A 27,509-nucleotide genomic window follows, 5' to 3' on the forward strand; every position below is an offset into this window, starting at 1 on the left:
AATTCATAATAACAAACTTACAATCGCGGGCAAAATAAACATTAATAGTACATGGAAAAACTCGGATCCGATGAAAAAAACGTGAAATGCGGGAAAAACGTAGATTCGAGGAACGTAAAACGGGTGTTCACTATAATTAATATTAATACTAAATGCCTTAAAATAAACTTGTTGGAGGGGTTTTTTTTAATATAAGACATGCCATTAGCATTTTACATAAAAGTGGAATACTCACAATGGACATTTATGAGCCACGTGTCTTCAAGAACACTATCTGTCAGTTGTGGATTATCACCTCTACAGGAGAGGTTTCTCAAGTTGTCGTGTATTTCTGGCCTTATGCTCAAACTGCTGATTGTCAAATTGTCCTCCTCGGCAGTACTTTCTGTGATGCCCGTTGTTAGTTTTTCTCCATCAAGCCACCACGATATTTGAGCAGGTGGTCTGGCTCCTCTGGCAACACACACTATGTCTGCATCTTTGCCAGCAGAGAGAGGTTGGTATGGGCTTGTAATTCTCACATCAGTTGGTCGTACTTAAAGAAAGAAAAGAGGAGAAAGATTTTTTAGGGAATTACTGGACACACAATCAGTAATGAAGGAAGTTCTAAGAAATCGAATTGTTCTATCTAATTTCAGTTTTTTAACAGTAACTGTCGCCAACAAAATCTCTAACGTTCTCAGTTTAACGAATAAAAATATACAAAATGAGATAATAAACGTTTTCAGAGAATTACTAGACCTTATCAATAATGAAGAACTTTGCAAGGAATCAACATATTTTTGTTTCATACGACTTTTAGTTATCTTGAATACAGTAATAACTGCCAAGTTATAGTCCAATTTTAGAACCGAATCAGTGATTACAAAATCATCACAATACTAAAACATGACAAAAGCATCCTTTTGACAAAATCATTATGGCTGTTTCCCAAAATGAAGTCTTGAATGGTATTTGTAAGGGGGGGGGGGGTAAATCTGTTATTTCATCTCTGATAAGTTTTTTTGATATGTAAGTCTATAAGAAACATGCGTATCACACATAATAGCAACAAGCAACAACCAATTCAATAAGTTGTAAATGTGCATTACTCTTCTTAGATGAATTGAAAAATCAGATAGTGGGAGTTAAAAGAAAAAAAAAGCTCTTTAAGGTCAGATTTAAAGAGTTTTGATCAGCTCTGATCAGCTCGGGTTCTTTAACTATGACGCATTTTCTAAAAAATAAAATTACTTGACTTTCTAAACTTTTCATTGAAATTCTTTCATTTATATTTTTTTGATTACAACATTTAACCATAAAAAATAGAGATTTTGATAAGGTCATGCGTGTTTAACTGATATTTTTGTTTTTTTATTAATTTCAATGTCAAATTTTCATGTTAAACTCGTTTCCTGCTTATTATTAACAACATATTGAGCCAAAACTCAATCATATTCTCCTTGAACATTAGCAAAAAAAATTTAAATAGGGATTTTTAAAAGCTAAACCATGCTTGAGAAACACATATTTATTTTGTTACTGCTAAACTCGTGTACTACGATGATGTTAACCACATTCTAACAAACATGTTTTTCAAATGTTTATAACTTTTATTTTTAAATAACTTGTGTCTATTATTTATGTTTATTCAACTTCTCGCATTTGATTTGCGTGCATGTGATAAAAAGCTTAGATAAGAGACTGTCGCTTTGAAACAGTTACAAACTGCATTTAAATAAATATTTAATATTTATTTGTTTTGATTCTTATTATTATGGTAGCAAAAATAAGTACTGATAATTGTTCTACTACAATGTTGATGACTCTATGAACGATTCAAATAAGGAAATATCGCTATTTTAGCATAGATTTACCGACATATATCAATAGCTGTATGTTCCATCCCACGTGCACCTCTTATCCGAGAGGAGATCCGAATTTCATCTAAAATAGTAACACATTTCAACTAATTACTTATGCATTAGCTCTGGAAACAATCTGAAATAAATCCAGTTTTCGAGTCTAATAAAGACAATCTGTTCAAACTCTGTATAGCGGGAATCAAACAGATTAAATATTCTGTATTTTTTGTGAATACCGCATAAATAATAATGTAAACGTTTCTTATAGACGAACGTAAAAAGGATAAATCAACGGTGGACATTACATGAAAAGTGTAAATAATTTGAATAAATATTTATTTATATTTTTTAAATGTGGTCTTATGACATCTTATCTTCAAATCTAGTGCTTAAAATAAGATGCATAACGAACTGAAATTCAAAATAAAAACTTTCGATACTGCTGGAATCAATGATGTTTGAATTTTCTTACTCTCTACTCATGGTATATTAAATTATTCACCAATTCGTATATGTTACATTGTATCTATTAATAGAAATTTTTTTTCTTTGTTCTTGACATAGCCAGCTGAGTTGAAAGAAATTGAAGCAATCTTTTCACTGGCATTAAATATCGAAAAATCGATTTCACATTTAGGTAGATATTTTTGAAAGCTGCTTTTTGAACTGTCGATAACGCGTGATTTATTGAGTATTTTTACATCAAAAGTGCACTGGAATGGAAATCGCGACCAACCACTGATCGTTTAGAGAGAAAAAATATGCTGATACGATATCTATTTCGAGTTTATACGATGAAAAAATGTGTTGAGTCATTCAAATTAATTTAAAAGTGATTGTAGTGTTGCCACGCAACAGGAAGTATATTTTAAAGTTAGTAATAACGCCTGTATTGTGTTTTTAACTTATGTATTGTTTATAGACTCTTTCTAGAATTCAACTACTTAACAACATTAAAAACTGATGTACATCTGTTATGCCGTGGGCAGGTAAACAGCAGTATCTGCAGAAATGAGTTTTTGAGTTGTTTGAAGAAACATGTATTGTATTCAGTATTAACAAGAGGAAAATGTTGAAAAATTATGTGTTTTGTGATTTGTTTTAAGCGGAAACCAAATTGGCAAGTTTGTACAATAAAGCGTTTGCACATTAGATGTCAAAAATGCCAAAACATTAAAAAAAAAAATAAAAAAAAAAACAGTTAGTGACCTTTACCTGCCGATGGTAGTCTAATTTTACACGTGGTATATTAATTTAAACGAGATTGATAAAAAAAAAAGAAAAAAAAAGAAGAATTAAATGTATTTGAATATTACTTTTACATTTATTTCATGCTTCATAAAACAAAGCCACACTGTAAAAAAATTCCAAAACGTTATTGAGTATTTCCGCGTTACGTTTCAGGATTTTAATGGTTTTTATCCACTTCCTGGAAAAATCATGTATCACTGTCAAAAAGTTTCCTGAATTGCTACAAGTTGCACGAATGCAGACCTTTCACTGTTGTGAAAAATATTTTTAACTCCCAGTTTAAAAATTAACTGAGTGTATTTATAAAGTGTATCGGCTTCCGTTAAATTACGGCCTGTCCATGCTAATTAAGCTCCCGGATGGAGCGAATAAGTTTGGACTACATTGCTTTGCAAGAATTGCAAGCGAGTAAAATTCTTGTTACTTACCAGCAATTCTGGCTTAGCTTTGGCCACTGGAACTTCCGTGATAAATCAGGAATATGCCAGCCACCATGTTACACCTTTCTAAGTTTACACTAATTCTCCAGAGATGCGATTGGCTTTTAACGGCAAGTCTTCCAGGATAATATCAGGAAGGTTACTGAATATTTGCGGAAAACGTTCCTGGTTTTTGCAAGATATGTTACTGGCAGAAATTGGACACATCAGCTGCCCATTATTTTCCAGAAACGCGTCTGAATCGTTTTTACAGTGAACAAGTTTTGTGTATAAATGATGTATTTTGAATGCGTACTTGAATTTGTTTTGGATGCGTACTTGGATTTGTTCTGAATGATATTTTTAGCAAAAATATTTTACTTAAAAGTCTATAATGTGATGCGATATTTGGATATGAATAAAATTGCACCAATAAAATATATTTTGCAAGATGAAAGTCTTTGCAGGCACTTATAATCGTCCTTTTCTCGCTTAACACCCTTTAATTTTTTTCTGTTATTTCAGCTATTACAAATATCCCAACCTTTAAATTAACTTTCTCGGAACCTATTATAGCTACAACAAGAGCATAAAATATTTTTTTTAAACAATTTCTCGATCTTAATTTTTTGATTAATGTTTTTAGTCGCAAATAAATAGTTTGTGATATATAAGACGAAAACTGAAAAACCGCATCTAAAATCCTTGTTGGAGAGCCTCCTCCCCCCTTCCATCGAATTCTTTTAGTATGTTCATCAAGAGTCGTGTTTCTACTTGTTCGTCAATTTTAAAAACTACATGTGTCTCTTCCTTTCTTACTTTTTTGGTCTGTATTTTGGCCATCGCTTATTAAATTATAAATCAAATAATAACTTACGATTCATATCCAGGCTTACAGAACTTGAAACTGGTGCTGTAAGATTGGAATTAGACACTTCACACGTTAAAGTCGTCAATAGATCCGTTCGTTGAAGATTGGGTAAGTTGATTTCATTTCTTGCAAAACCTTGAGGTGTGACATAATAGGTACCATCTAGGAGTTCCGCTTTCTTAAACCATTTCACTGAAGGAGAAGGATCACCTATGTAAGAAAAATGTATACATGTGGGTAAAATAGTATATTTATACCAACTTTTTTTTTTTTTTTTTTTTGAGGTTAAAAACAGGTTGAGAGAGAAACGGGCTTATCGGAAAAATTCAATTGACTATGGTAGAGTGACGGATTGCCACGTGACAGGCAAACAAAATTCTGTTTTTTTTTTCTTTCTTTTTCTTTTTAAACAAGCTAGTCCAGAAACAATGTAGCCCGTTGGCGGTTTGGCTTTTAATCCACAATTTTGGTATTAATTTATTATCACTGCCCTATCACTTAATATTCAAATGAATACCACTCGTAGTATTTCAACAATTACATTTTAGCAACGATGATGTTAACTTAATAAATCACGCTCAAATTCAACAAGCAGCAGAATTAAATAACATTTTAAGAAACGCGTATATCAGACATTATAAATTTACAGCTTATCTTTGACAGAGTTTGAATAATTTTCAAACCACATAGCGTAACAAATACTTAAGTTATTAAGATGAAATTTAAGATGCACTAACTGTTTAATGATGCAATTTATCGCTAAAATGAAAATCCAAATCAGGAAATGCATCATTTTCATTTCTTATTTTCTGTGCTATATATTGAATATGCGTTTTCGTTTAGGAAATTAAATAATTTAGATTATGCAGTTTCAAAATAATATAGATATGTAGCAACAAATTGCGAAATTCTACCATATTTCAAATATTTTTTATTTCTTATTTCAATAATATCCATAAATAAGCTTTAAATACTCAAAAATTTACAATTTCTTTTGCAAATATATTATAAGAGATCCCTTCTAAATCGCAAAATGCATTGATAATCTTTTAAATATTCTTGCAAATCATATTAAAGTCAAACTATTTCGGAGTAAATTGGCTCAACTGTAAAGAGGAAATGAACAAATAGAAATTATAGTTTATACGGCTTCTAGAAGTCAGAAATCCAGTAAGCCACTCAACTAAGGGATTTTGCAGATGGCTTTGGTTGTTTGCTCATTAGCAACATGGAGAATCATTGAGAATGGAAACATATGACATTCACATAGTTCATTTAAACAGTAAGCATGATGTTGTTATGGTAACCAGAAAACTAGAATTACGTTAAAGTTATTCGCAGTTTTCCAAGTGAAGAATAATACTTTAAATTTCGCAAAGTTTACGATGAGAAATTGATATAGAAATAATTACCAAACAAAACTAATCTGTATTATTTAGTGTGACGGTTTGTTTTCTTAAAGTATTTGCACCGACGTTAAGTGGTCATTGACTTGAAAAAGTAATCACAAATTTACATTAAAACTTAAACACAAAGCGTTAAATTGAATGGTTTTTTTTCTCATGTAATTATTGCAGCAATTGAGTAACTTACGTAATTAAAAATTTTCCAATAAATCATAGACTTATTAAAAAACCGCTACTGCAAAACTATGCATAGGGTGTAAGCATATATTTTCTTTATCATTAATTTATAATTGTCATAAAAACAAAATTTTAATTAATTGTATTATACTGTTTGTGTTTCAGCTTTAATAAGAAAAAAAAGCGGGTTCTTTGAAATTGTTGTTTGCATATTTTTGTAGATACCAAGTGGAAAATTACAAAGTGCAGATAGTTTGACGTTTAGTTGAAAAAAACTAAACGCTAAAGTTTCATAGATAGTGAAAAATCAAACCTTTGTTGAATTACCAATCATAAATTTGATGAACTGAAATTTCAGCAGTTGTTTGCTCTGCATTTTCTTATTACTTCCTTGCACGGAGAACATTACGTTCTTTTTTTTTTTCTTTTCAAATTGATTGACACCTAGGCGTCAAGCTAAATTTTATTAATAAAGAACCCTGAATCAATTTTGTTTTCTTTTTCTGACCTATCCATGCGTACGTGCATACGTACAAACGTTTGACTACGATACCCGATTTGGAAACAAAGATTTTCAGCAGGTTAAGCGTATGTTCGTATATCACAAAACTTAGAACACGAACTCCTGTTTGTAAAACCCTTTTACCGTCTAGTAATGAACCATTTATTTTCTATTATTTTGCAGTGGATCAATGTTCATTTTGAATCGTTTCTCGTGTCAAGATATTTTCTACAAGGTGTAGGAAATATTTCTACATCTGTGGGTAAGCCTATTTGGCAATTGTTGATAAGACATGTATCAAAGACAATTTTGATTTGACACCATTAACGAGTCGTTATTTTAAAAATTTTCTGTTATTTTATTTTAACGCAGGTCACCTTAAAGAAACTCAGAGAGAGAAATTCAAAAAAAAAATGTATCGACGCATGCTAGGTTGTGAGCAATTAAAAGATGTTTTGTATAAAAGTTGATAAAAGATAGCGGTTTAGTCTTATTAACGGTGTTGAGATAGGTCAATGGTGTGTTGTACTGCTAACTAGAATTCGCACAAGTTGCTTGTCGGATATGTTATGTATACTTGTTAAAAAGCAAGTGACATACTATATCAGAAAAATGAGAACAAATTAAATTTTAAAAAATGTTTGAACGTGTTTTAATAGTACAAGTGATTAAATAAAAAAACCCTTAGAAAACTACTCAGTAAAATAATAAATCTTACAAACTAAAGTACTACATCTCAGAAAAGAAAGAAAAGAAATAGTTAGTTTACTTGTTGGTAAAGTTTTTTTTCTTATTTTACACTTTAGTTTAATTAGAGCATAAGTTTAAGAGTTTTATGTGACTGCACAAATGTTTTTTTTTTTTTTTTTCATGATTTTCTTTTCTTGTATATTGATTGCTACTTTGACAGAAAAAATAAATTAGTTTTGTATATATCTTTAAAATTTGCACGAACTGGTTTTTAATCATCATCAATAAGCTATTACTATTGTTAAATAACTATTATTCTGCTTTGTTTATATTTTAAATTTCCAAAAGTAGTATTGAAACGAAAACATCGTGAAAATGCATCAAAAACTAATTTAAACTGCAAAATCAACAAAATAACTAATTGTCATAACTCACAACTTTAAACTTGAGTGCTTTTATTAAATAAAAATCATTGCTTTTTGAAGTCACCGCACTTTCAAACTTTTATGCCAGTAAAAACGTTAAGAACATTGGCGTGTGATTTTGTTTATCGAAAACTGCGCTGACATCTCCCGTCTTTGCATTTTCTGTTTTATTTCTTCGTGCTCCCCAGTTTTCAGCATTCCTTACCTCCAACTTCGTGCTTTTTTCTTCTTTTCCCTTCGCCTTCTGAAAATCCAAAGGGAGCATTTATGATTGATGTTGATGTTTTCTTGATTGCCGAGGTTACATTTGAGCTTTAGAAAGTAAAAGCACGGAGTTGTTCCGATACAAATAGTTCTAACGGAAAAAAAAGAAATGCTAAGGAACAACATTCTTGAGCTTTTCTAAGTCTTCCAATACTTTTGCGGTCGAATGCTTATCTACTGTTTATTGTTTCTCTTCTTATGCTTTTGCGCAGCAGAATTAGAGCACGAGTGGTTTAAATACACATTTTCTATTTCCATATTCAAGGGCATGTGGATATAATTAAAATAAATTATTAAATGTTGAGGACATTATTTTGCAGTCAAAAGAAAAGTTAAAGAAACAGTGTCAGCAACAAAAATACTCCTTAAAAAATTACTTATCATGATGCGAGAAGCACAAGAATTGCAAAAAACTTTGCAAATGTTTTGCTTAGATATTTTGTGCTATAAGTTGCGCCATCATTAGCTTCGTAACGCATTCGCATTCGTTGTCAAATTTGTGACTTCCTACTCGAGTCACGCTGTTTCACGTTTGTGATGTGTTTAATGTGAATTTACAATTTGCTACTTATCCGTCTTATAGCATACACAAATGATTTGCAGCAATTTTTTTCTTTAAATACGACGAAAACGGCAAATTTCTAGCTTTTTTATTTTTTTTAGTTTTTTGGCTTTTCGTGTTGTTGGAATACACTGTTATCCTATTTCAAGAGCATGTTACTATTTTTAAAGTGTTCACCAATCGCAACTTTTCCGTACTAAATAACTCGAAGATATTTTTAGCGTACCGTTCTTATGAACAATGTGGTTAAAAATAACTTAAGTTGTTCAGAGCCTTCCAGTGAGCGATGTATTAAACGAAAACTTGCCAAACTTCATGAGCGTACATAGCAAACCATGGGACTTCCATTTTTTCATTAGAAAATTGTGCCAAAAGTAGCCATCCAGGAGAGTTAAGGTTCTGCTAAAGGGTATTGCCATAAACAGTAAAAAAAAGATGCCAAATGTTCTAGTAAATTTTTTTTTAATGAAAATTGTTGTTGCTTGCAAAAGAAGTTACCTAAACTCATCGCCTTTGAATACCCATCTCTAAAAAAATGAGAATACCAAAAGTCGCCACGAAGAAATTTCAGAAAAACAGCGAGGATGTCTCGCCCATATTTAAAAAGGATCGTCCACCGCTACCGCCGCAGATTGGGTTTCAGTTACTAATTTATTTACACTCCTTCATTTAATAATTTACTTATAAATCATCCTTTCACTTATTTTCTTATTCATTCACTATTTTATTCACTCATTTACTTCTCCTCGCGTATTAATTAATTCATTTATTAATTTATTAGTTTATTGTTTCGATATATTTTCATTATTATCCTTTTATTTGCTCATTAATCTGTAAAAAAAATTCGCAATCGAATAAAAAATATTTCATTAAAAAAATATTTCAATTTTTACTTTGTCCCATGAAAAAAATTTTTAATTTCCACTTTTTATCAAAGGCAAAATTTAACTGAAAAAAATAAAAAATAATGTTTTAATGCAAATTTTATTATAAAATACATTGTTCTTCCTTTATATAATGTAGTTTTCAAAACAAAATTCCAGTTTGTTAATTTTGAAAAAGTTCAGTTATCTTAACCGTTTCACTTGCCCCACATTCCCATACATCGTTTAAATTAATTGAATCAAAAGGAGTTTATTTTAAAGAGGAAACTAATTTACTTTATGTTCAAATTTTTTTTTAAAGATTAGGTGGTATCTTTGTTTTCATTATAAACTTTTCCTTTGGTATTATTCTAATATTTTTGGCAAAAAAATAAGAAATAAATTCATAGTATTTTTTTTAAAAACTAAGAGCAGAAAATGGATTGATTGTGGACAAAAATAATTTATTTCGTTGTCTGTTTTTTAAATCACTTTTTAACAAACGATGAACGTTACCTTTTAAAGAAAAACGTAAAAAAAGTGATTTGTATTACATGAATCTTTATTTTATACACTCATTTATAGTATTTTGTTTGTTGCTTTTGTTAAATGTTAATAAACATCAGTACAATTAAGTTTTAATATTAGCATTAATTAATAGCAAATAATGTAAATAGTACAATGACAGTAAAATAGGCTGAATCTACTGCACACACAAAATACATTTCTGAGAACTCCCTTTTCTTACAGTAAATATAGATTTTTTTTTTCATCGTGAAGTTGAAAAAAAAAAAAAAATACATAAACGAAAAAAAAAAGAGAGAAGCAAACAATATTTCTAAATGTGGATTCTTTCAGCTTCTTGTTTTAAACAAATTCTTCGAAAACCCTGCGAGACTGTTGATTTTGTTTCCCGTATTTTGAAAAACGTAGTTGAAGATTTCCTTTTCCTTTGGAATAAAACTGAATATATGCTTATAGGATTTTACTTAAAAGTATTTTTCGCTGGGAATTTCTCCTTGAAGAATTCATGATCTTTCTCAAATCTTTAACACATTTTTGGAAAAAAAAAATGTTTGTGGATAAGCATTTTTTTTTTTTTTTTTGAGTTACTCTACTTTTCCTATACACACTTTATTTCCCAAAAGTTGAAGTTTGCTCACGTTAGAAGAAAAAACTACCACGCTTTTTTTAATCCATAGCATTCCTCAAAAGTCTTAAGGGGGTGCTGCTCTAATATAAATAGTAGTTAAAATGCTAATACGTATTACTGTATGTAGATCTAATTTTATGAAAAATACTATTATCCTAAATATAATTACGTATTTGGTAATTTAATGGTCTGGAAACATTTTTAACTCGGTAAAATATGATGAGACGCGCTTAGATCATTGCTACCTCTAAGTTGGCAAAATTAGTGTTTAAAATTTTGTTCCAAATGCCTTTCTCCAACAAAAAACAAATAACAAATTAAAATTTACAAATAAACATGAAGATAAACCTGAAACACAGAGTAAAGAACAAAAGAGGAGGATTAGGTTCGGTGAGACCGGAGGAAGTAGTAAGATAACATCAATTAATTTTCTGTTTGAATATTTGCTGCCTAATAAAATTTTAGAACAGTCAAGTCGACGTGTTGTGAACAATATTATTGAAAAAAGGGCTATTTTCAAGTATCCTGTAAAAAAAAAAAAAAAAAAAAAAAAAAACCGTCATCATACATGAAATACCCCGCCAGCTCAGTCAATTCCAGCCGAGGACTGCAGTTTCGTGCTTATTAGCACTCATCAGCCCGGCATAGGTGTGACTGAGCTGGAGGTGGAAAACCTCTTAAGGAAGCCAAGAGTGCGAAACAAACTGGTAGCTAATACAGAATTAGTACTGACCAGACGAGTGACCGAAGAAATGGTTTAACATTTTTAATAACAATTTGCAAGTGCTAATTCAGTATTCGCTACTAGTTTGTTTGGCATTATTGGCTTCCTTAAGAGGTGTTCCACCTCCAGCTCAGTCACCCCTATGCCGGGCTTTTGAGTGCTAATAAGCACGAAACTGCAGTATCCGACTGGAATTGGCTGAGCTGACGGTGTATTTCATGTATTTCTGCCTTAGTCCTGGCGATAGGGCGACAACTTACTGAATATACCATGCCTTGCCTTTAATATTGGAGTTGAACCGAACCATTGCTTCAGTTACTCGTCTGGTCAATGCTAATTCTATATTAGCTACCAGTTTGTTGGGCACTCTTGGCTTCCTTAAGAGGTTTTCCTCCTTCAGGTCATTCACTTCCTATGCCGAGCTGATGAGTGCTAATAAGCACGAAACTGCAGTCTCTGGCTGGAATCGACTGAGTTATCTGTGTCTTTCATGTATTTCTGCTTTAGCCCTGGCTATAGGGCGGTAACTTACTGAATATGTCATCATAGTTTGAATCCATAGAAGTAAAATATCGCCATTGTTTATTGCACTGTGTCTAAACTGTTAGGATAACTTCAAGTTTAACTTCGTATAATAGTCTATTAATTCACTTTCATTTTAGCAATACAATGATCTTGTTAATATTTTTTTGTCAAATAAAGGCAGCTATTGAGTTTATATTTTCCTATGAGGGGATAGTAAGACAACATAAATTTGGTGCTCACTGCCCCTGTAAAACTTTAAAATAAAAAGTCGGAAAACTACACATTGAGTTAAATTTAAAAACAAATAATCTGTTGATTCAAATAATAGCCAAATAGGTTGGATCACACTGCACCAGCAAACTGTGGATGCTTGAATGGATATGACTTTTATAGCTATATCACATCCCATAAATATTTCCGTTCCATGCTTGCTAAATTTGAATTATTATTATTATTTTTTTTTTGTCTTCGCATGTAATAAGTTAAATGTAATAATATGTATCCACATTTCCAAATTTACACATGCGTGGAAAAAAGGAAGTCAAATAAGCTATTTTTGAGATTTTCTGAAAAATGAATGAAAGAAAATGCTGTATTAATGAAATACAAATCTTACAGTTTTGCATTCCGTCGTAATGAAATGCTACATCACAGAATGACACTTAAAGTCAATTTATCAATATAGAATCATCTAAATCATTCTATCTCAGTCCCAATAAAATAGGCGGTTGAGGTCACTACTGTCTGTAAAACTACATTAAGTTGCCTTTCCAAGGCATTAGTTAATAAACGAACCAAACGGGAAAAGTTATTAATCTTTTACCTGGTGAATTTAGATATTTTCAAAGTTTACTTATTCAAAAATTACGTGAATAATAGCATTTTGTTTTATTGAGCAATCACGATTGCTTATTGCTTTCATTTGACTGTTTTTGACGTTCCTATCATTTTTCCCACCGCCACCCTCCGCAGCTTCACCGTCGACCGGGTCCTCACGATGCTGCACCTCTAGCGAAAACCGTCTCCAGGTTTCGTCAATATCCCACACTTACACGCATACATACACGCACCTACACACATATACCAATATATACACCTACACACATACATACACCTACAAACAAACACAAACACACACACACACACACACACACACACACTCACATACACACAACTACCCACACACTCATGCCTGCACACAGACACAAACACACATGCCTTCACACACACACATACCCCCCACACACAAACACACACGCTTACATATACACACACACTCGTGATTGCAAAAAACATAATTTGAATTCAAGATGACAAAATTCAAATTATTATTTTTTTATTTTTTCCCTCGTTTTTGTGAATTTATAGTTTTTTCTAGGTCCAGTTTTCTAACATTTATTACAGACGAAAATATTGCAACATTTGAAAAAATTGAATTTATGCGATTTTAATGATAAAAATGACATTGAATTTTAGGATCTTAATGTACCCACACTTTCCTTAATGTTACAATCAGTTACTGTAAGTTAAACAAACAAATCGACAATTTAAAAAATGTTATTTCTTATTTAAAGTAAAAATTAAAACCTTTACTTTTTGAATGATTTGCAACTTTAAGACAAATGCGCATTCTAATTTATCTCAAAAATATTTTATGACTCGGCTTTATGAATTCAAGTTGCATTTTATTCGACTAAAATACTTTTTTAATACAAATTTTTAGCTGCTGTTTTAGTATTCATACTTTTTCCTAATTCTAAAGCGATGCAATGTTTTCTACATTTTAATATAATGCTTAAATGGGTTAAGTTATTAAATTTAGAATTTGAAAGCATGAATGGAAAAGGCTATTACTTTCAGATATCGTATATCGTATATAAATAGCACGATATACGATATCTGAAAGTAATAGCCTTTATTAAGGCTTATTTTTAAGCTTAGCGAATTAAAACGCTTAAAAATGTTCTTTCTCAGATGAAAGTAAACGTACAGATGTTTTTTTTTTTTTTTCAAAATATGAGTTAAAAGCTCTGGGTATTTTTACCATAACTTATCTTTCAAATACTTTATTCCGACTTTAAGGTTAAAAATGCATTTTATCGGATTAAAAGTGCCCATATACAACTTCTGATAGTTAATAGTGCGATCATATATCCTCTTTTTTCTCAGACGATACATGTCCATTGCTATATTTTGCTGTTAAGACATGGAGCATTTATGCATTTCAAACTAATTTATCATGCATAAATGGAAGAGGTTATTATTTTCAAAAATCTTAAAGTATTGCTAGCATAAATAGTAAGTCTTTTTTTCTATATAAAGATGTTCCCTTAGTTTTTTATTTTGAGAAAACTAAAGTTTGCTATTTATTGTTTTTGGAAAATAAGTATGATGTGTATAAATGTTTTGCATATGGCTGCGGTGCACACATACATAATCTATTTAAACTCATGAAAAACATTTTAAGAAGATCCGGGACACATTTCGAAAAAAAAAAGGATAAAAGTAAACAGCTTAGAGTTTGAATTTTTTGGCACTGATTCCCCGTATTTTTAACATGCAAAATCATAATATTAATGTATTTTTTCTTTTAGTTATTTTTTAATGGGATTCTTTTAAATCGCAAAAACTCAAAATAGTCTTGGAAAATTTTCAACGGAACAAATATCTAAGCTTTACTTTTGATTTGGCAATTTGAAAAATATTGATTCAATAAAAAATGGAAAATATTTAAAGAAAAATTTCCCAAAATTATGATTTTATTTTGTCGAATATAAATTGAAATAAACTGTTTAAAAAAGATATGCTCCAAATTTTATTACTTTATCTTTATAAGTTCTTGACTTATAAGAGTTTCATTGCAAAAAATCAGAAAAAAGTGTATCATGGAGAAAAATACGTTTTAAGTTTTTAAAGTTAAGAATAAATCTTTATTAAATGCATGATACAAAAATAAATATGTGTTTTGCTCTAATAAAAATGCAAACATGATTCAAATGTCATTTTATGCAGAAAAAATCCGAAGAATTTATTAAATTATTTTTTAAAAATGCAAAACTTGACAATTTTAATGTCCCGGACCACCTTAATACAATGCAATATTTTTTTCGACACTAAGATCGCATAATACAGAACTAAGTAAAATATATTTACTTAACAATTGTGTGAAAATTTTATTGAATTTGTCGTTTATTTTGCTCAGCGTTTTTATGTTCTAGTTTCTGTTTCATAAAATAACGCTGAAAAATGCACTCATATATACATATTTTTCATTTTAAATTATTTGAAATGCCAGTAGTTGGATAACTAGCAGAACTAAATGGAATGTTCTGCCTTTCCTTTAAGAAGTATTATTTGAGTCTTTAATTTAACATTACGGTTTAAGCTTCACAGCAATGTACACATTAAACTTTACACCCCCCCTCCAAAAAGAGAGAGAGTAGCCAATGTGATTCCTAATGTAGTTTAGCATAAAAAAAAGACATTTTCATTTTATCATACATGATGTAGCAGAAAACGTTGGAGTAATTTTGAGTTTCACCTTTGACTCCCTCCATTTGTAGCAGAATGGAACTAAAAATGCTAAAAACACTAACAACAGGTCTCTGGGGCCGTGGTGGCCTGATCGGTAAGGCATCGGACTTGTGACCAGAGGATGTCGTGTTCGATCCTCGCTGGTCGAAGATCCACTGTCGTCATTAATGGTGACTGGGCAACGTTAAATATGCTAGTGATCACAATGTCCTCCAAGTGAAACGATACCTCTGGGGGTGCTAGACCAGAAAGTTATGCGACTTCTGATCTGGTTCTAAATTATCGAACTTTTCGTAGATAGTTATGCCATTTATCGTGTTGTCTGAAGCCGAATCGGACTTCCACCTAGAAATAGTCGCTCGATTAAAATGGAAGCCGTAGCCTCTCTGCCTTAAAATCGAGTAGCATAGCTACTCGGGCTCGGGTTACCGAGTGGCATAAGTAACAAAAACAACAACAACAGGTCTCTAACATGTTTTTTGAAAGAGAAAGAGACTCTACATTTTGTCGTGTAGAAAAAGCACCACTGAAAATTGATATGACCTCACTTTTACTTAGTTACAAAAGGAGATACATCAGGCATGTAGACACACTCAAGAACATTTCAAAAACTATGTTATTCAAAAAAAAAAAAAGGTAGGGGAGCCACAGTGGTATCTTTTTTCTTCCGAGGTATACAACACTTTTTCAGAAAATCTAATGTTCATGTACTGCTTCTTGTTCTAAAAGCTCTTCAGTCTTCAGGCAATTTTTACTCTTCGAGCAAAACAAAAGCAATGTGATAGTAATACATGCATACATCACGTAGTATGCAATGATACATGCATGTGATAAGTAAAATACGAAATAATAACCTTCAATTGCAGAAAAATGCAGGAAATTCCGGCAGACACGTGTTTTGGCGATAAAAGGAACGTCCTTTTCATTGCAAAATACTTCCATTTAATTTCATTTAAAAATACGTTCCTTGTAACGCTGAAACATGTTTATGCAAATTTTGGTGCAACTAAACGTTGTTTTTTTCCCTTATTTTGACTTTTAAGCGCAAAAGTATTTTTTTAGCTCCCATGTACAACATATTACTATAATGTGACAGTAATACCTTTAAAATATAAATAGAAAATTGCCCGTTAAGGTATGACCGGTGAGAATTGCTTCAACAATTGAACGAATTTATTGCCTGTTTGGTGATATTTTGATAGTTGAAATTTTAACCCTAACTCCAGTAGATAACATATCCCTGCATGTCAAACAATACCAAAATGATATTATCAAATTATCATGCTATGGCGCAAGTTTCATTGTTGATGACGTCAAATCGTTACTCGTTCATTTCATTCGCTGCTATATATATGAGAACTATCATCTATCAAACTATGCATGATTGTTATTTTTATCGTAACTTAGTTAAACAAAAAAAAAAAAACATTGTACATGCCCTATTATCCGCTCTCTGCGTCAAATCAATGCACAATACATTTTAAAATGGTACTTACTACGGGATTTCTCTTTGATTGAAAATGAGAATATATCAAAAATGAATGTATCACCATATGAACTTTTATGAAAGTAGTATACTGATAATTACAAAATAATAATAATAATAATAAATAAGTAAAATAAATGAATTAAAAAAATGTACTAATGTCATTTACCTCTATTTTCGCAATCGTTAGTCCTACATGCAAACTTTCAATTGCAAAAATCTTCAAAATCAGATGTAGAAATAAAATATTGAAAGTTTGAAGTGAAAATTAAAATGAGTCAAAAAATACCAAATTTAACTTTTCATACGAGCCTCAGGTCCCCTAACTTTTTTGTGAAATAATATCCATTGAAAAAAATTTCCAACAAAAAAGTTTAAAATTAGTACGACTAACAGTCCCCGAAATATGAAACGTGTAACTTACACCACTTTGCACTCGCCGTCAATAACACCTTTTAGGGGAAAATATAGCGGTTAGCAAAGGCTTAAAATTATATGTTTGCATAGAGTATGGTTTTTCAAATTGTTTAAGGTTTTTGCAGTGTGTTTTTGCATATCACGGCATGATATTTGTATACATTTTTGAATGCCAGTAAAAAACAAAAATACTTTGTTTTCGTTTTTTTTTTACTTTGACAACCTCTCATTCTCCTGAAATGGCGATAATAACCAATCTCATCTTCTGTATGATCCCTTAAAAATTTGAATTGGAATACCAACTTGAGTTTTGGTTGCACACATGTCAAGTTTTTTGTGTCGATAATAATTTTCAATGCAGATTATTTCTCTAAATATAAGTTAGGGGACCTAGGGCCCGTATAAAAAGTTAAACTATAATTTTGACTCGTTTTTATTTTTGCTTGAAACTTTGAACATCTTAACACCGCATCTGATTTTGAACATTTTTGGAATTGGAAATATGCATGTAGGGCTAACGGTGGCAAAAATAGATGTCCTTGCATGTTAAAACGAAACATCCTGTAGTATGAATTTCAACAAATTTTGTTTTTCATGAAACTTGAAAACAATATTCAAAATGTTAATTATACAGGCCTAGGAGCTTTAAAATATTCAAATGAACTTACCGCCTTCTCCTTCGCAAATGAGCGAAACTGGGTGTCCTTCATTATACGGTCCTATTATTCCATGCAAGCGCTGCCCAAACTCATCCATTATAATTGCTTCTCTTGGAGGAACTGAAATAATAAAAAAAAAATGCCAAAACTTTCAGCAAGTATATGTCGTTCTATTATGCATAATGTATCCCATTTAATTTTAAGTAGATGCTTTCCAAAAATGCACTTTCTGCTATTAGGAAAGAAAAGCAATAAATTTTCAGTATTTAAGAGTACATTTTGCCAACGCAGAAGAAAATTTCTCTTCAAGTACTCTCTTTTTTTTTTTTTTTTTTTTGAAGTTTCAAAAAAAAATTAAAATGGCGCAGAAAAATAATATAGTTAAAAAGTATGTTGTTAAGTTTTTTAAAAAAGCATATTTAAATGTACAGAATGTCCGTAAATTTCTTCAGGGTGCACTACGTCATGTTCACGCAAAATACCGTGATCTAGAGCAATTATGCTGTGTAGCCAAAAAAAAAAAAACCCTTCAAAATGCTTTGGAACAATTGTGGAAAATGGCTCCCTGAATCAAAATATGACCACCGTTTTTCCAATCACCCCACAATTTTGGAGTATAGCTTCCCTTTTTTAGTTTTTATTTTCGACAGCTTCATAGCCATTTTTTTATTTGGAGCAGAAGGCAGCATTATATTAACCATTGAAATTATTTCGAGGGGTGGGGGTAAGGAGAAAATGATGGTCGTTCATTTTTGGATTCATGAGATCACGTAAGAATAAGCAAGATTAATGTCAGAAGCAATTCGAAACTTTTTTTTTTCTTTTTAAAAGTATTTTCCTTATTTTGCCATGCAGTGTTGTTATGATTTTCCGTTTTTTCAACCTATTTTTTTTTCTAAATTATTTTAGGGAAAAAAATCATGGAGTATTTTTGTAATATTTTCTCAATCAACTTTGCAATTTATATTGAATAGGAATAACTTTTATACACCCAAGATAATAATGCACTTTTTGTATTTTAATTATATTAAATTAATTATATCTAATTTATTGTCAAATAAAATGGTTTTATTTGTGCTTCGTTACAATAAAAAAAAATCTGCGTGAAAATACAGTGGCTCCCAAAAGTCTTCGTACACCTACGACTTTCAACGAAATAGGCCCTAAATCATTGGTTAGAATTAATATTTCGGAATAGGTATTTAATTATAAGATTTATGATCAATTTTTAACAAAACTGCATGAAATTTTTTTAAAAAATATTAAAACTTAATTTAAAAAAAATCAAAACCCGAAAAGTGCCGGAAATTTTATCTCACAAAAATCTTCGTACACTTTATTAAATGTCTATATATTATTGAATAATCCAACTTTTGATTAAGTTATTAATCAGTAGAATATCATACAGTATTAATAACACCTTTTAAACGTCTGGGAATAGATTTCATTATTTTTCTTTCTTTTTTTAGCGTAATTTCTGAGTAAGTGTTCTACCACACTTCGAGTATTACAATTTCTAGCTCTATTTTCGTTTTAAAGCCCTATTTTCGTAATCTGGCCTCCAGATATCTCTACATACGTTACATTAAGTTACAATCTGGAGATTTAGGGGGTATTTTCTAATCTTTAGGACAATTTTCGAGTCACTAGACGCAAACGTGTGCTTCTTATCGTTATCTTGATAAAAAAACAAAGTTGTTTCCAATAACCAAATTTTTGGCTAAGAGTTCAAAATTGGTTTTTAAAATATTTAAAGGAACAGCATGATTCATTATTTTATCAAAAAAATACAAACTATCAAGTCCTGATGCTGATATGCACCCTCACACTAAAACACCTTCACCGACCTGATTAACTGATCCAACTAAGTTCTTAAGATTAAGTTCCTAATTTTTTCTTCTACTTACAGTTATACAACAATTTAACCAAAAATGTTGAAATAATTTTTTTCTGTAAGTAAGACATGATTCTAAACTGTTTTTAGCTTATTTATTATTGATTTTGGGCCGAAAAGCGTAAGCTTTCTGTTTTTCGCACGACCAAGAAAATTTCTGCAGGAAGAGGTCCCATTTAATCCAGCTAATCAAAGAACTTGGCGAACAATTTCAGGTGAAAATTAAATGTAAAATGTTTCATTTAACTCTGCAGAAACTTTTACAGTGCTCAAATGTGTATTTTTCATTAATTTTTTAACTTTAAATCTACGATCACGTTTTGTCAACTTTGCCGGTTGACCTTTTCTTACCTTGTTTTCGGTCCGATTTCTTTCTTTAAAGCATTTTATCAAGCAATTTACTATAAACAAATAAATTAACTAATTTAGAGACATTTTAAACCAATTCACCACTACTATGGGAAAAAATTCAAATTTTGAATGGCGTTTGCGGTTTTTTACGAATACCAGCCACTTTACAGTAATAAGCAATATATTAAGGAATAAATAAACAAAAAATTAAAGCCAAATGACTTATAAGGGTCAACATAATGCAAAAATATTAATAAAACGGCATATGATAATTTTAATCATGAATTTATTCGAAAATATTTGAGTGTACGATGACTTTTGTGGCGTGTTATTTCTCTGTCTCTTCGTTTTCTGACCCATTTCAAAAAAAAAGATCCGTCAATATTTTGAAAAAATCCAATGGGTTATATTTAGAATGACATAGGAAGGATGTGAAAAAATATTGGACTTCATATTCGAATTCAGTTTTGAGTTATTTTGGTTTTACTAAAACATTTCAAAGTGTACGAACACTTTTGAGAGCCACTGTATCTTTTTTACTGTCTTCGACTTTTTTTTAGAAAATTTAGTTACAGTTATCAACTTTTAACCCTTTTTTTTTTTCAATATTACGTGAAATACGTCCACAAGTTGCACACGGAAAAGCAGTTTAACAATATTTACTCTGATGGTTTCTTCCTACCATAAATGACCACATTAAAAATATATTTTTAAAAAAGTTTACATTATTTTAATGTAGTTAACCGTTCATAATTATGAAAAAATTATCAGGTTAAAATTATTAGAATAATAGACTTTTTTAAACGAGTTAAAAAATGTAAATTTACCTCAACTTTTGTACAGAATAGTGAACGATAAAGAATTCCCGTTCATGGAAATTAAGTGATTGCAAGCATCGTTTAATAACATGAAACTGTATTAGTATCCTATTAATAACTTGCAATGATAATTAAAATATTTTTTTTTTCCCATTTAAGCCTACTTTTCAGTAAGAGTTTATAAGGAAAAAAAGAAAGAAGGTTTTTTTAGGTATTTTGAAAGTATTAGTAAAAACATTCGAAAAACAACGAATAAAAACCGCAACGAAATTTTTTAATTGAGCAATGTTTCGTTCAATTTTGAACAATTTAAAACATATCATCTACAGAGAATTTAAAAGCAAATATTTAGATCCCAAACTTAAAAGCGGGCTTGTTCTGAACAAGCTCTGTTGGACAAAGTGCTTGAAGAAGATGAAGTAAAATAAATATGATTTTTATTTGGATACTGTAAGGGTATTTTTTTTAACAATTCAATGTTTAAAAAAAATATCTACGGGGGAACTTCAAAGTTTATCATCTAAGCAACAAAAATAAAAAAATATTTTTAACATAAAAAAAAAAACTGCAGATTTTAAATATGTATTTTTACATTTTGGTTTCGAAAAATCAAGAAAGAAAAACTTATAAAAATCAAAACAACAACACTTGTAGACTTAACAATGGCGCAAAACAGAGATAAATATGGCTAAACCAAGTAAATTCAAAGCACACATGTTTTTACTTTAAATAATGATTGTTCAGTTATTTTCATTTTTCATTTAAGTCTCAGTTGAAATTCTTAATTTTGCAATGGAAAATAAAAATCCATTCAGAGTGCTTTATTTTTTAACCGAAATAGAGATCTGCAAATAGTTAAATTTTTAACAAAATGATATTTTGTCAAATAAACTTTTTTTTCTGAAGGTTTTTTGGCGGGAAGGGGGAGGAAAAGGAAAGTGTTAAAAAAATACAAGGCATTCTTTATTTAACACAAAATTTGCCTTCGTATTATTCTGAAAAAGATGATATTACATTATTTTTCTGTTTCGTATTTTTTTTTTTTTTTTTTTACCTATTCAGATTCGAAATAGTATGTTGGGAGAAATACTGTTTGCAATTCTTTCTTTAATTTACCTCTCTTAAAATAGCAATTTAGTAAAAATTGGACATTTGAGCTACTTCATTTTATGTGGTCTAAATAAACAGGTCGAGCTTTGAAGGTTAAAATAAATTTATAAAAAAAGTTCGAAAACTGAACTTGATATACATTATATATCATTAAATATTTTTTATAAATAATGTTAAATGTTTAAAATGTTGACATTGCTATTTTCGTTCAAAAAACATTGATGTAATGCTAAAAAACCAATACTGGTATGTGGGAAAGTAGGCTCGTTTACCTTTAGATGAAACTTATTTTTGAATAGGTACATATTTAAAATTACCTGATTTGCTGATAAAGTAATATACTATAGCTTTTAAGTTCAATACGAATCTAAAGAACCTATTTCCATTTAAAAAGAAGCAATCTAAACACTGGCTGGTCAAATTTACTCAAGTTTCAAAAATTGAAACTTATGAATAAAATTTATAAAATTTTCATTTTTGGCAGTTCTTGTCCTAAGAATTGCACTTAAGCAAATTGTGGATGTGTCCCCGTTAATTGATGGATGAATAAGAGTAAAAAATACTCTTTTATTTAATTTATGTATGTGCGCCAAGAACAGATTAAAGCACATTTTATTGAAATTCAGGTCAGTAGACAGATGATTAATTACGTTTGGTTTCTGAATAAAATAAACACAATTAAAAATTGATTGCTGAGACTATTGGAGATAGATAAAGCAACTTACACGGTGTTATTGTTACTGCAGTAATTTATTATTTAAACTCTTGTTTTGTTTACTATTAAACATTTAAAAAAAATATGAGTAATGACTGGATTTGTATAGCATCGATATTTAATTAAATGTGTTAATAATTAGTCATAGTGTTGTTTAATTAAATGTTTGCATCTTTGAGGCAATGTTTACATTAATTAAATGCTTGCATCATTTACCAGAAAAATAATAGTTCAATACAAAAAGCATTGAAATTCTTGTCGTACTCTTGCATTACAGAGATGATTAAAGAGAGGATTCTTTGGTTCCAAACACCACATGTAACACATATTTTATTTCATTTTCTCATAGATTCATTTATTAATGTTTTAACTTTTCGCATTGTTTCCACGAAAGTACGAACTAAAGCCTAAATACTCGAAAATAGCAAATCTCTAAATCAATTGAACCAAACAATCCAGAACTAATATTTGAGACACATTTCTCTTTTTACGCAAAATCAATTACTTTTGGATAAACTACCGAATTAAAAATAACAAAATAGTATTTCAAAACCAAACTAACCACAAACATGAGGCAAGATAAACCGAAATTGAACTGTCACCTTTTTCATATATGACATACTATTAATCATTCAGGACTTTGACAATATGGGTACACAGTCACAAGTTTAGCTGCTGGAAAAGGAGTTCCCAGTAAAACTTTCATGAATTGCAAATTTCAAATTTCTGTGACACGACATGACCTTCCTACAACTTCATTTATCATCTGAAGACTTCTTCTTGAAGGCTATTTTAAACGAGCTGTACTCAGATGATTTATAAATTATACTGAACTAGGTACAACGAAGACCTAAGGGTAATTAATCTTCCCGGGTTTAGAAGTAACGCACGAGCTAAATTAAATTCCCGAAAACAAACTGAAGCTTTTAAAACTATTTCCGATTCCAAGTTTTAAAATGTTTTAACACTACCACTTTAATGTTAATCACTCAAAGATGTGTCAGAAAATTGTACAAGAGGTACGAGTACCCAAGATGGTTTCATTTATTTAAACAAAACGGTTTAAATGAGAAAGGAAATGAGTGGAATTGTAAGTCATATTTCCCTTACCCAGTGGCTAATCATGCTTAATATTAATTTACTTAAAATGTGTCACTTTTGAAATACGATAGTTCTACTGCCTCAGTAGTTTTAAAGTCATCGTTGTACAACTAAGCACACTTAGCTTTGACTTTCGTAGTCTAATTAATAAACAGCATGCCGTGGAAAATCAGGAAACATTTTTAATTGCATAATGCAGCTGTAAACCGTTAAGTGTGAAACATGAGGAAAATGAAAATTTTTAACGCATTGTATTTATGTATTTTATGTATTTTATGCCTTAGCCCTGGCTGTAGGGCGGTAACTTACTGAAAATATAACACATTAGACCAAAAAGTACTTTAGGAATAGTTCAGTTTCTGCAAGAAAATCAATACTGCACACGGACAAATAAAATAGATCACAAAGACGGAACAGCTAATTTTGGAAATAGTCACTTTCTGGAAGGGAGGAAAAAGAAAGTAAAATAGAAAATGGTATTTGTAAAATTGGAACTTTCCACCTCTGGAAATAGAAACCTCACACTCAACCTACGTCCTGATTTCCAGCTACACACAATACGAAATTTGATACAGAAATGTTTTTCAAACAAAGCTCATGTTAAAAAGAAATGCACTTTACTTTATTTCTATGGATGGGTTGGAAAGATAGTATCATGGTGAAAAAAAAATAGAAAGAATTTAAGCCTGGGTTTGAGCGAATTTTTAGTGTATCTTTCTAAGTGTACCAATGGGGTGGTTTCCTTCAGTCAAGAGTACTACTTTTAGTCACTGAAGTTGATAGAATGAGCAAAAAAATAAAAATAATAACATGGACCTAGAAAATTCTTTCATTTTCCCAACAGTTATTTTTTTTATTAATTTTTTAAAATGTCCCATTTTTCAAACAAGGCATGGTCTTTATTACGTCAAAAATGATGAACTTAGGCGCATATTCCATTTGCGCATTGAACGCTTACTCTTGCAAATTAAATATTGCGCTTTATGTTTGTTATCAACCATATTGTTGCCAGAAATGAGAGTAAAGAAGCGAATTAAATATTACTGTCTGCGCGGATGGCAACAGCGAATGGCAGTTCATCATTTGTGATGTCATGCGCAGAAGCGTAGAAGATGAAATTGAGTCTGCGCACTGACTTAAATATTTTTTTTTAAACAGTAAACTTCATCAAATTATTTAAGAAATGGTCAAATCCTATGTTTTTAAGCATGCTCTTTCAGAAAAACATACTTTCAAAATTTAGGAAACGACCCCATTGACAAAAGCACTAAAGTATATTGCCCACGAGCCTGAAAATTATCAAATGGAGAATGTATTAGTTTTCTTGTGATATTTTAAAATCTGCTCAAATATGTTTTTCATAATGCTCTAGTACAAAAAGGTGGCAACGTGTGCTTCTATTTTGGAAAAGTAAATAACTTATCTCTTTACAAATTGCCTTTAAAAGCATTTTATCATTAATATCAACGAAAAATGCGACATTTTATTTTCCTTTTTTTTTCGTATATTTCACAACGTAACTGTATTGCTTTTAAGCATCGGCAGTAAAGTTAGCATAACAGTAGCTCTGAAAACTAACTCCCAGTTAAAAAATCCATAACTCAGTTTCAGCCTGTGTAATAGGGGCGAGGGGGAACAAAAACCGAAATTTGCACGTTCCGGGAAAAAAAAGTTGTGACCGGTGATAGCTAAAAATCCAAAAGAAAATAATACTAATCCATCATATCTTCCGACTGCGCAATGAACATTAATATATATATATATATATATATATATATATATATATATATATATATATATATATATATATATATATATATATATATATATATTTCAATTCCCGAAGTTCCTGCTGCCGTGTTTTTGGTGGTTTTTCATTCGTATTCTTTTTTTTAGTTCTGTACATTTTTAGTGCTAAACAGCGACTTAAAAGTAAAAATGATTGCCCTAATAATATTACTCTCGAATTATCCCTACTTTGGTAACGTAAAATATTTCATGCTTAACATTCAAGTCTTTTCAGACCATTTTAGTGAATTGTGAAAGATACAGCTTACTTACTTAAAATCCACCTAACTTAATTTTGTTAATTTATAAGTGAAACAAATTGTGAACCATTAATTGTTTCTTAAACAAGATCATTTCACGAATTGCAGTCACATAACGTCACTGCGGAATTCACAAGGATATAGTTTAAATTTACGAAAACGAGAAAAAACAATTGTATTATTCTTTATGGATTTAGATAACTAAAAGACAATGTGTAAGCAGAAAACACAATTACTTTTCTCATGTAGTAGTATCCGTTTTCAAAATTAAAAAAAAAAAAAAATGTTTTTTTTTTTTTTTTTTTTTTTTTAACCACAAAGAAAGGTGGAAATTCTGTATTTATTTAAGAAATAATCCGAATGAAACAAAACTTGGTGCAATTACTAATCATAATAGGGGAAGAAGAATGAAATAATACAACATAGTTGTAACAATCACCGACAGATGGCGCTTTTTAAATATCATGATATACAGAAGAAACAACAATAAAAGTTTAAAATCGAAAGGCAGACCTTATTTATTCAAAACGGTTACAAATAGAATACACTTGCGCATAGCGATGCTGATCAAGTTCAGGTTCCATATGATCAATGAGCTAGTACAATTCTGGAAGCAAGCGGCGTGCTCAACTGCGAATGTAACAGTGAAATGTAACAGTGAATGTAACTGTGAATGTAATGCACCAGGAGTGATGTGTTTGCACATAGTGTTGTATGTCATCTTTTAGTTAATAGAGATTTGAGTTACTTCCATGGTACGCATTAGATTTAACTATCCCCAAATTCAAAAACTACCTAGTGCCAGATCAGGGATTCAAGGAGTCACGTTGATGAAAATAATGGGTAATAACCCTACTATAGGTGAATAAATTTCGTAACAAACCTTGTTCTGCTCTTTCAGTATGATGTGGGGCTCCATCCTGCATAAAACGTCGTAAAAAGACACTATATTTGCTGACGAATGTTCGAAACATAAGCAGCTATCGCTGTCCAGTAACAGAATGCATTACCAATCCAATTCTCAATAACTCCTTAAAATAATAAAGACGAAGCAGAACGACTGCTCCTTTGTTTTCATAAGATTAAATTGTTTGAACACGCGACATCATCTAGTAGACTGTTGGTAATTGCGGAAACTATTTTTTTTCTATTACCCCAGCCTTCTTTCAATTTCATTATTAATAAGTATGCTAACTTTCGCGTCACTCGGATTATTTTCAAAAAATAAAGACCACTCCAAAAAATATAATTATTTTATAACCATCCAGTATATATATAAATACTTAGTTTTAGGAAATGCTATTGGGAGGATGAAATGAGGGGAAAAGCCTTATTTTTGTATGTTGGAACAATTATATGGGACTGAATTAGGCAGGTCGTATTTATAATAAATCTAAAACTTGCCCACAGACATGATGATGTCAACATTACTACTCTAGAAAATAAAGTCTATTGAAAAGACGGTTTCTCTTACGTGATGAAAATTAAGGCATTCATTTCAGAGGAAAAATTGTTTGGACTGACACGCTATAACCTTCGGCTATTTGCATTCCCAGCAGCTAAAAGAAATAATTTATTGAACAGATTTAACCCTGAGTTGAAAATTGGAAATGAGAGAAAGTAATAAGATTATTTAATATGTCGAAAAGAATTGTTGATGAACATAATTTATGTGAAACTAGAATGTTTAAGAATGATAA

At 30.5% G+C, this 27,509-nt stretch overlaps 1 protein-coding gene across 1 annotated transcript in view; it reads right to left on the minus strand.

Annotated features, from left to right (window-relative positions):
• LOC129226682 (synaptogenesis protein syg-2-like) overlaps positions 1 to 27,509 on the minus strand; it is a 70,338-nt gene that overhangs the window by 32,981 nt on the left and 9,848 nt on the right. The window contains exons 3-5 of the mRNA XM_054861312.1: positions 17,782 to 17,892; positions 4,392 to 4,595; positions 236 to 535 (exon numbers count right to left, since the gene is read on the minus strand). Of these exons, the coding sequence (XP_054717287.1) occupies positions 236 to 535; positions 4,392 to 4,595; positions 17,782 to 17,892 (615 nt within the window). The remainder of the gene's footprint in view (positions 1 to 235; positions 536 to 4,391; positions 4,596 to 17,781; positions 17,893 to 27,509) is intronic.

The sequence above is a fragment of the Uloborus diversus genome, chromosome 7 (assembly GCF_026930045.1).
Source record: "Uloborus diversus isolate 005 chromosome 7, Udiv.v.3.1, whole genome shotgun sequence".
NCBI lineage: Eukaryota > Metazoa > Arthropoda > Arachnida > Araneae > Uloboridae > Uloborus > Uloborus diversus.